At 33.9% G+C, this 10,160-nt stretch overlaps 1 protein-coding gene across 3 annotated transcripts; it reads right to left on the bottom strand.

Moving 5' to 3' along the window:
• Nucleotides 1-417: 417 nt before the first annotated feature.
• LOC104094732 (probable protein phosphatase 2C 5) lies at nucleotides 418-4,905 on the bottom strand. Of its 3 annotated transcripts, XM_070180033.1 has the most exons (9): nucleotides 4,651-4,819; nucleotides 4,243-4,494; nucleotides 3,963-4,134; nucleotides 3,640-3,857; nucleotides 3,435-3,542; nucleotides 3,214-3,339; nucleotides 2,905-3,128; nucleotides 1,863-1,905; nucleotides 1,684-1,809 (listed from the first exon to the last, which is right to left on the bottom strand). In XM_070180033.1, exons 2-8 carry the CDS (start codon nucleotides 4,459-4,461, stop codon nucleotides 1,902-1,904), a joined length of 1,071 nt encoding a protein of 356 aa, XP_070036134.1. In that variant the 5' UTR covers nucleotides 4,462-4,494; nucleotides 4,651-4,819; the 3' UTR covers nucleotides 1,684-1,809; nucleotides 1,863-1,901. The 3 variants fall into 3 exon arrangements, with proteins under 3 accessions (XP_009599009.1, XP_018625735.1, XP_070036134.1); XM_009600714.4 differs by lacking the exons at nucleotides 1,684-1,809; nucleotides 1,863-1,905 and adding an exon at nucleotides 418-949 and having other exon boundaries at nucleotides 4,651-4,905; XM_018770219.3 differs by lacking the exons at nucleotides 1,684-1,809; nucleotides 1,863-1,905; nucleotides 4,651-4,819 and adding an exon at nucleotides 418-949 and having other exon boundaries at nucleotides 4,243-4,648.
• Between the last annotated feature and the right edge of the window lie 5,255 nt (nucleotides 4,906-10,160).

Below are 10,160 nucleotides of genomic sequence, written 5' to 3'. Positions count from 1 at the left end.
TACTCTTGCATTTTCTTCCTGTCGGATGTATAATTTCCAGACCAATTAATTTTTAAAATCTTAAAACACAATAATATGGGTAAAAATCACCAGCAATCCTGTACTTGGCATTTTCCTATTAGACCATTTCCCTAATTTAAAATAAATGAAACTCAAGCTTCTTCGGGAGTAAGCTGAAGAACCATATATATATATATATATATATATATATATATAAAATTTATACACTTTTTCGGCTGCCCGATGTAAATAGTTTCTAACGCGGGCTAAAAGTGATAATACCCCAAAATTTAAACTCCTAAATAATTAAAGCCATAACATTTTAACAAGATTAAACGAAAACAGAAGATTAAAGCAGCAGAAGAACATTGTCAATTTATAAGACAATCTGCGCTCAAATGGGAGCCGTAGCAAAGATCAATCACAAATGAAGACACTTTTACTAAACAATATTTTCACAATCATCATTTCGTTACTTACATATTCAAGCTGTTAGTAATCAAATTAATACAATCATAGGCATCAGGACTGTCCGTTCTTGGTCAGCAAGTGCTGGGGACAAAGAAGAATTAACACAAACTTTTACTGTTCTCGAAACATCTACTGACTTCTAGTATCAGTACAAATTTCCTTGCACACTACTTCTATAGCAATAACCACTGCAGATTGAGAACCAAGCATGTCCACACGCCAGGCAAAAAATATATCAGCATATACTAGGTTACCAGATTAAGCAGTTATTGTAGGTCTACTAGGTCTTTTTCCTTCCATGGCATCTTTCTTCCTCCGACAAGTTGCACAAAGGAAGGGCCCTTCCCATGGCTTTGATGCAGGTGAAAAGAAAGGGCCTGAGTTTACAGATAAGCCCTCACTTGCGGGCTGATCCGCTTGGCAAACAGCACATCTAAAGAGTCCAGAGCTAGAATCCAGAGGAAAATCTTTACCAAGTCTGTAGGGTCAGAAAAGAAATATAAAGTTAGGGTAACACTGCAGTGGGTACAAAGTCAGGAAAAAACAGATTAATAAACTGAAAAATAACAAAGTTATAATACAATGTTCATAACTATCCGTGTGGTCTACTGTAAAATGCTTTTTAATCTTATCTTCATGTGGATCCATCCATTTCCATTTTTCTATGATCTTATTCAGCAACAATAACAAGATAATTCATGGTACAATATCAATGCAAAAGAACATCCTCACAAGTTACATTAACAGGTTGATCAATGTAAATCATATGCCTGATAGACAGAAACAACTGAAATTTTCAATTAAACCTAGACTTACATGTGATCCAACTAGAATATATCAGAGATTGAGTTGCTATATATCTGCATGAAACCATACCAAAGCAACTCGACTGCAGCAGCTTCTCATCATGAAGAAGAATTGAATGTTAAACTACCTTCTATATCTAGCCCGTCAAAGAGAAATAGCTGTTTCTTTTTCTTTTTTTGTCAGAACATTTTTTAAAATCATTTTTCTAATAAGGACATCATGGTGTACTCTTCAACCTTAATGAAAAACTTTAATTATCAAAAGAAAACCTTCATGAATAAATAAGTTGTTTTTTTTTTTACTTTTTGTCTAGTCTGAGTCACAAAGTTGATATTGCATTATGCTTATTGTCAAAACATTTAACTGTTTTTTGTAACTTTGTATAAGTTTTTTCAGATTTAACTCTTACATAGTGTATCAAGTTCGATGGCTCGCCTGCCATTATATATCACTTGAATTCATGGTAGTTCAATGGTAGTCTTCTCTACACCCTCCTCATATCTAATTGTACATTTGCATCTTTCAGTTTCCGCATATTGAATTCAAAAAGTATTCCTGTCCAACAGTTACAGTTCACTCATACCCCACACCAAAGATCTTTTCCTTCGACATTACAGCATAACCTACCTGCCTCCGCAGAATGCTAAAGGACCATAAAGATTAGTTATCGCTTATCAAAATGCTCCAGTATATGTGCAAAGATTAGTGGATCGCTATTGTCTATGATTCTAAAGTACTATGATTTTTAGTATCGTTTGGATAACCAGGATGAGGTCATCTACTAATTAGGCCAACAAGATGAAGGGAGATTGTGAGAATAGAAGACCAGTACATATAACCATGTCTTGGGTTTAGATCCAAGCATGTGTAGCTTCACGAATTTCTGAAACCTCTCCACCAGTAAAGCAAACACAGACAAAGCGAGGGGTGCAGATGTATTAGTAATTTTTCCTATTGATCCTATCTTTTGACAAGATCGCAGGGATCGGTCGAAATATTTTTTACACAGTACTGTGAACCAAAAAATATCATCCTTCACAAGTTCTAATATCTAAAATTATTAACGTGACTAGTTAAGTTCAAGTAACTTTAGTTTTTTCTTGACAAACACACTACTCTACTAATTTATCAATATTAGCAGAGAAGGAAAAGCAGGTAAAACTTCCCTCCAAAATATGAGTGAGATTATGGCATCCTTTTTATTTGTCAACAAATAAACCCACATCCAAGAGAGCAAAAATGCATGACCACAAAGAAGAAATGATAAGAGTCAAATAGATGTTAAAGAAAATAGATAAGGCATGAGGAGAAAGCTTCTGACAAGATCAGTACATCATAGAATGTCTCCCCCACCTAGGTCACTTATAGGCAACCAAAGACTAGAGCTGCTGCATTTTACCTTTCACAACGATAAAATAAATTATGTAGAGAAATTTTTTAATCTGGTTTTGTAAAGTATGAATTATAAGTAGCTATTGGTATATGACAAGTAATTTTTCTCTTTCCAGGATAAAACTTTCAACAAACCAACCAACCTAACGCATAACACATTCAAGAATTATATAGGAAATTTCTCTTATAGTAGAAATACTAACAATGATGCCAAAATCAAAAAAAATGCAGTACCTCTCAGCAAGCATCGCAGAGCCCTCTTCAAACAATTCTTCCACAACACCAACAGCAGAAAGCTTATTAGATCTTGCATTTTGTGATCTTCTCCCAAAGAGAAAGGAAGTGAGCAAATTTTGTTTCTTCCTAGGCGTTGGAGGCAAGACAGGATGGTCATAAGGAATAATATCAACAACCAAGCAGGTCGTATCATCCTTCAGACCTCGTGACCTTAGAGCCTCCTGAGTTGAAAACCCATTGAGAGTTAGAGGAAACCTCACAGAAAAGAAAATTTTTGAATGAAGGAAATTTTATAACCATCCACACCTTAACAACCAGCTTTGCAGCAAGTTCTGCTGGTAAACCTCTGCAAGATTGCGCTGCTGAATCCGATGATAAAGCATCCCATATACCATCAGAGGCTATTATTAGCCTCCCACCAGCATTTGAAATCTACGCACGTGTATTCTCTCCTCAGATTTAAAAACAAATGCATACATGGAACTCTGCTAGAAGACAAAAGAATGTTCGATGTTAAGGTTACAAACCTTCACTTGCTTGACATGAGGTATTGGAACGATAAACTCCCCAACATCTGTATCGCCAATAGACCTTGAAAGGCACAACCCACCAGGCCAGCAACGTAAAGGTCCAACCTATAAACCAAGTGAATTTCAACATCAGTATATCTTTCTGAAGCCGTTAGGAAAAAGTAAGAATACAATTTTACACAAGTTTCTGGTATGTTTTCACCTCGTTACCCCCAAAAACATTGAGCCTTCCTACTTCACCACCACTTGCAGTGACACGCTCCCGTTCCTCCTCATTCTCTTCTAATCGATGGTCAACAGTCAACAAAGAAACCACACCTCCTTGGGTATCCAATATGCACCTAGAATCTCCAACTGATGCAACAGTAATCGTCCACCCATCGATCACAACAAACGTCACAGTAGTTCCAGATGTCTCACCTGTCAATGATATCAAAATTGAACTAAGAACACCTAAACGACTGAAGCAAGGGAAAGCACCCCTTGAAGCAAAAAGTTATCAAAGGCATAGAGCTAAGAGCGTGCCTTTTTGCTGAAACTCTATATCAGTTTTCACAAAACCCGCAACTAGTGCTCGAGGTAGTGCTTGAAGCCACTCTTCCCTACTAATTCCTTGAGGAATAGCACTCAAAACATTGTTCAATAGATTCTCTTTAGCGAATATAGCAGCCGATATACCATTATGCCCATCAAAAATCTATTCAATAGAACCCAAAATTCAGCAAAATCCATGCAGCAAAACTAACAATGTAGTTATACCACAAAACAATTAACAGATTCAGTAAAACAAACAGAATTAAATTACCGCGAAAACTGAAAAAGAGGTCAATGGATTGCCCGGAATCCTCTGACAATCAAGCTTAATTAAGAAATAATCTTCCCCTTTTTTGGCTAATGCAGCTTGTCCATACTTCAATGTTGGCTGCTCCACTTTATCATTATTCCTCAACTCCCGACCAATTAGTGTCCCTAACGGTACCGGAGTAGTCTTTTGCTTCATCCTCGTAATCTCCGCCTCACTCATTTTTCCACTCCCTGCTCCGACATTTTGCAATTCCTAATTCCCCAATTCGAAATAAACCAAAAAATCAAAATCACTCGTTATCTCAGAATTTAGCAGCAATGTAGCACCAAAAATTAGTACTAAATATGAAAATGGGCTTAAGAATCACAATAATTGTGAAAGATAATTTGAAACCCTATAGAGACTTACAGAGAAGATACGGAAAGGGGATCAATTGGAGAAAATAGACAAAGAAATGCTAAGCATTGGAAGAAGAATTTAGAAGCATAAAAGGAAATGGATTTGGTTGGGTTATGAGCTGGATCCGAATTGTTGAAAACGAAACCCTAGATGAGAGGGATGTGTGTGATTTGATTGGGGCAGAAAAATCTAGAGAGAGAAAGAGAGAGGGGAACGCGGGGAGAGAAAAAAGGTGGGTTTTCGGGCAAAGGCTCCGATTCTGACATTTGTTTTTTTCTGTAATAATATTTTATACGAAAGAGAAGAAAGTGCAATTTGATGATATAACAAATCCACACAAACAGCTAATAAAGGGAATTTCTTAAAAGTCGTTCTCATTATGGTAAACCACAATTTCTAAAGGGAAAAAGGCTCAAAACTGTCGTAGTGTTGTTCTAAATGGCTTATTTATATCACTTCCGTTTGAAAATGATGTCACGTGTAACCTTGCCGTTAAATAAGTAATTCACTGATACCCTTTTCGACCAACGATTTCATTTTGGGCTTTTTATTTTTCCTCGAAAAATCCACATCACGACACGTGTCCTTCAAAACCAACCTTAATTTTTTTTTAAATGTCCCCCTCACTTATTTTAACCACCTTTCCCACCCCCTTTACCCCATCCGCTTCAAACCCCAACAATACTTCACCACAAAAATTATCATTCATTAGTCTTTCATTTTTGTCGAAGCAGAGTTACTTTCAATGGCGGAGCCACATTGAATCAAGGGGTGTCAAGCGATACCCCTTCGCCGGAAAATATACACTATATTGCTAGATAATTTTTTTTATTTTATGTATATTTATTATACGTTGACTCTATTTAATTTTTCGATATATCTAATTATTTATATTTTGACACTCCTTGATGAAAATTCGGGCTCCGCTACTGGTTACTTTATCTTGATAATTAATGAGATCTAAATATTTGCAAGTGAAATTGCATGTAATATAATTCAACGGGGCATAATAGACGTAAATGGGGTGGGTTGGGAGGGGGGATTGGGCAGAGAGGGTCACCGTTGGCGGTGTTGGATTTAGCTTTTATAATCAAAGCGTACTATCACACCATTCCTTGCCATCTCGAAGAACGTAAGATCGAGAACAACGCAATCATCATTTACATGTCGATCAGATATTTTTTTATTGAGTTAAATTTTATACTACGTATTACTTTTTTACTTTCTAAATTCTTCGATTACTAATGAATTTAGACATGGTAATAAATTTTAACAAAGCAATCATCATCTACGTATTACTAATGAATGGTAATTTTTGTGGTGAAGTATTGTTTGGGGTCTGATGCGGATGGGCTAAAGAGGGTGGGAAAGGTGGTTAAAATAAGTGAGGGGCATATAAAAAATAATTGAGGGTGGTTTTGGAGGACACGTGTTGTGATGTGAATTTTTTGAGGAAAAACAGAGGGCCCAAAACGGAGTCGTTCGTCGAGAAGGGTATCAGTGGACCACTTGTTTAACGGCAAGGTTACATGTGACCTCATTTTTAAACGGAGGGTACATATAAGCCATGTCGAAGACCACGAGGGCAATTTTGAGCCTTTTGCCATTTCTTAATGTGTGATTGTATTTTTTTTTTTTGGAATCTCATGCTGTGTAATAGCCTACAAATCATATACGGATATAAATCACACTAGACAAGCTCTGTGCGACAAGTACAGACCCAAAAAACCTTGAAAGCGGATCAATCTTAGGTCATCGCTATGAATAAACCCTCCAAACCAACTCGGCCAGCTTTGAGTGTGAGATTGGGTTCTTATACTCTTTCTCAAGTTTTTATAGTTGTTTGACTTTCTTTTCATTCTTTTCGTAATTGTTTCCTAACAATAGTAACAATTTGTGGTTCTTTTTGTGTAAATGCATTTAATGATACTTTCGAATATTTAGTGGGTGTTTCCACATAAGAATTATGAAATTTCGGAGGAAAAAAGTAATATTTTTTTAAATGAAAATGGTACATATTTAAAAAGTATAGTTGTGTTTGGACATGAAAATAATTTAGAGTTGTTTTTGATTTTTTATGAGTTATTTAAAGTAAAATTTTGAAAATTAATTTTTTGGAGTTTTTCAAATTTTCGACAAATTCCGAAATTTAACTTAAAGTGAAATTTGAAATTTGTATGGCCAATTCTAAAAAAAAGTTAAAAGTTTTCGAAAGAAAGTGAATTTTTTTTTTTGCCAAACGGGCTTTTACTTATGTCGAAAATGCTAGTTTTAAAAATTTTGTTATCTCTTTGAGTAAGTGTAAGTTATTAATAAAATGAGAACACTAGTTTTAGTATTATTCAATTCTTATAATAGACAAAAAAAAAATTCCTTATCAAGTTACTATATTAAGATACCTAATCATCATCCGATTTTCTTTTCAAAAGATTCCGGTTAACATGAAAGTTGCCACAATTTTAGCTAAATATTCTCAAAAGGCAATACTAGAAGTATGGGATAGTAAACAATGGAGTATTCTTTTAATCTTTTTTTTACATCATATCTCCTGGTTGAAAATAAAGTATGAGGCAGAAATCAAAAGCAAGACGTCTAAACGTGGCATGTACTTTTGTCCACTTTATACTACAATTTTAGTTTGGATCTAATTTAAATATATGCACAATAGTTTTTTTTTTTTTACAACACAGTGTTATTGAACATGCTATAAGCATTGTCTACTTTGATTTCAATTTGTCAATTTTACTTATAGCTATTGATAGTTACGTGTAATTATTTTAGATAATTTTAAAATTTTAAAAAGTCAAACTCAATTAATTTTGCAAGGGATTTTCAGAAGGTGACGAGCATCATTTGTATCGATGCCCACATTGGACCATTCCCATTCCCATGGAAAAATGGTGTGTTTGGTTGGCGAAAATTAGGTAAGTTAAAGATAAATAAATGAAGTAATCCAGAATGCAAACAGATGATAAGATTAGTTTAAGAAAATTAAAAATTAAAGAACAGTAAGAGACAACGAACCGGCCAAGGCATTCTTTAATCTAATCTGCCCATTAATTGTAATTGCAAGGCTCTTACTTCTAGGCTTCGATTAAATTAAACGAAAAACAAGTAATTAATTGTTAAAAAGCAAAAGGACATGATGATTGAGCATGTGGTTTGTGTTATCTAACAAAGGAATGAAGGATTGATCCCACCGAGATCATAACGTCAACTATCCAATTGCATTTAATTTAATTGAGAAATTTATACATACCAGTAGAATCACTGGATATTAATTCTCGTCAAACACGCTTACAAATATCTTTCTTTAGTTGCCTAGATTAATACCAATAATTATTGTATGGTGTAAACTTTAAAGTCATGTATTATCTTATTAGCAATTCATTTTACAGATGGCAGACATTTTTTAGCTATTTTTTCTGCCTGAGAAGCCAGACTCTCCTTATTTTCGTATTGAAGTTCTTTTCTTATTGTCTAACTCTTTTTCTTTTGTTGTGACGTTGTTTGTAGTATGTCTCGCTACCTTAGAATAAGTAGTGAACGTTACAGCAAAAAATAAAAGGGTATTTTACGAATGTCTTAGTAATTGCAAATTGACCAGTTAACTTCGATTAAATTTAATTTAAAGACTAAAATAGTATGTTTAATTTAATTTACTGTTAATTATGTCCTACGTCAAATGATATAAGGATCAACATCGAAATATTGCAATAATAACTCAAGGACCAAAAATGCAGTTTTTATAGTATAATTCATGTTACATATTGAAGCTAGTAACAAGAATGGTGAAAATATGAGAGATAGCATACGCTAACGCTATTACGTTAGTACTGTAAGAATAAATAGTATGTATGTTTCGAATGAGATAGGGAATTATTGATCTTATTCCATTAGGGAATATTTATTCTTTCTCTTCTATTATTTGATACACCGAGGAAAAAAACAGTATAACATGCATTTAGTCGCTCTTGCAATCAGGTGTTTGAAGACAATGAGAAAATTGAAATGACATAATATATCCCACAGTTTATAGCTCCCCATACTTTCCTTTAATTCCATGCAGATGAAAATTACTCTTTAGTTCTCTTGCAAAATTTCGTCTTTTAACTCTAAGCCAAAAAAAAAATGTAATTATTGCATATCCGACACTATTAACTTTTGATTTGCTATATATACACATATCAAAAGAAGAAACTCATTTGAAAATTCTATTTTCGCTTCCTATTAAGTGGGAGAGTTGGCAGGAGACAGGAGTATATATATGCGTTTATGAAGATATAAAAGTTATTTACATAAGTACTTTACTTATAAGATATTTAATTAATTACAGTTAAATCTTTATGATGAAGGGAAACAACACATACATTTTTTAGCATGGGGTACTGTAATTTGATCAAAGAGAACGATTTTATTGGTATAATTGTGTCTTAAGAATGATGTCCCAAATCAAGGCTATAGCTATACTCTAAAATTATAGTAGTAGTTTCCAAGTCTCAAGACTCAAGAAGTAGGTGATGGTGTTAGGTAGGAGATGGAAGTAAGTAACATGCTTAGATAGTACTAAAAGGGTAATTAATTAGTGGTGTCTCCGTTGTAAGCTTAGGTAAGAAATGATGTTGAGGGAAACAAACACTTTTCTTTTCAAATATTTAATTTTACTTATTATAAATATTTATTATAAACGCTTATTTGTAGTTATCTTTTAAATAATCTGAATACATAAAAAAGGAAATTACAGTCCCCTAAAAATTAAACTCTTGCTGTAAGAACTTGATCTCATTAATTTCTTTCCCTTCACATGCGCGCACATATACTTACGTATATATAGATACATCAACAGCTAATAGATGGATACAAAGACAAATGAAAAAGATAGTTGATAGTTGGAAGAAATCGAAAAATAGCTAACTAGTATCTAGAATATGGTTGATTCTTTCTGTTACAAAACCATGTGAACAGCTACCATTGATGGTGATTTTCTTTGAATTCAGAAAAATATATAAACGAAGATTAAATTGCTGTGTGGAGATTGGAAAAATTGGAAAAATTGGAGAAAAAGTTGTGTTGCTGTTGTTAGAGGGTAAAGGGGCCCTCTGATTGGTAAGAGGATTTTGCTGACATGGCCATGTGGTTATATGGGACCCACGCGGGATTTGCACCACCTATCATGGAGGGGTCTGGACCAAGCTGTACAACGCTAACAAGTTGAGGTTTATTCATAATTTTTGAGGTTCTGAGTGGACTTTAATTTATTCCTTTCTTACTTTAAAAACATAAAAAAAAAAACAAGTAGTATTTATAGATTGTATATCTCAAATAGGACGTCATAAAATGAAAAGTTTTGTCCAATCAACTGCAAGCATATGTTGATTTTTTCTTTCAAAGAAACAAAGTGATAAATACACTGAAATAAGAATATTTCTTACCAATATCGACTAAGATTAAACTATGTGAACGAAAAAACAAGGATTTTTTTATGTGCATGCTTATGGACCATGCAACACATAATAACA

The sequence above is a fragment of the Nicotiana tomentosiformis genome, chromosome 1 (genome assembly GCF_000390325.3).
Source record: "Nicotiana tomentosiformis chromosome 1, ASM39032v3, whole genome shotgun sequence".
Taxonomy (NCBI): domain Eukaryota; kingdom Viridiplantae; phylum Streptophyta; class Magnoliopsida; order Solanales; family Solanaceae; genus Nicotiana; species Nicotiana tomentosiformis.
Note: the sequence above shows the minus strand (reverse complement) of the source record. Positions and strands in the feature narration are given on the sequence as shown.

What these genes read in the sequence shown, in the direction of transcription:
- LOC104094732 (XM_009600714.4), bottom strand. Translation starts at nt 4,461, where the DNA reads ATGAGTGAGGCGGAGATTACGAGGATGAAGCAAAAGACTACTCCGGTA. An exon ending in CCTCTTTTTCAGTTTTCGCG is followed by an intron (nt 4,135 to 4,242) that starts GTAATTTAATTC and finishes TCTATTGAATAG; the next exon opens with ATTTTTGATGGGCATAATGG. An exon ending in ATGTTTTTGGGGGTAACGAG is followed by an intron (nt 3,543 to 3,639) that starts GTGAAAACATAC and finishes CTTGGTTTATAG; the next exon opens with GTTGGACCTTTACGTTGCTG.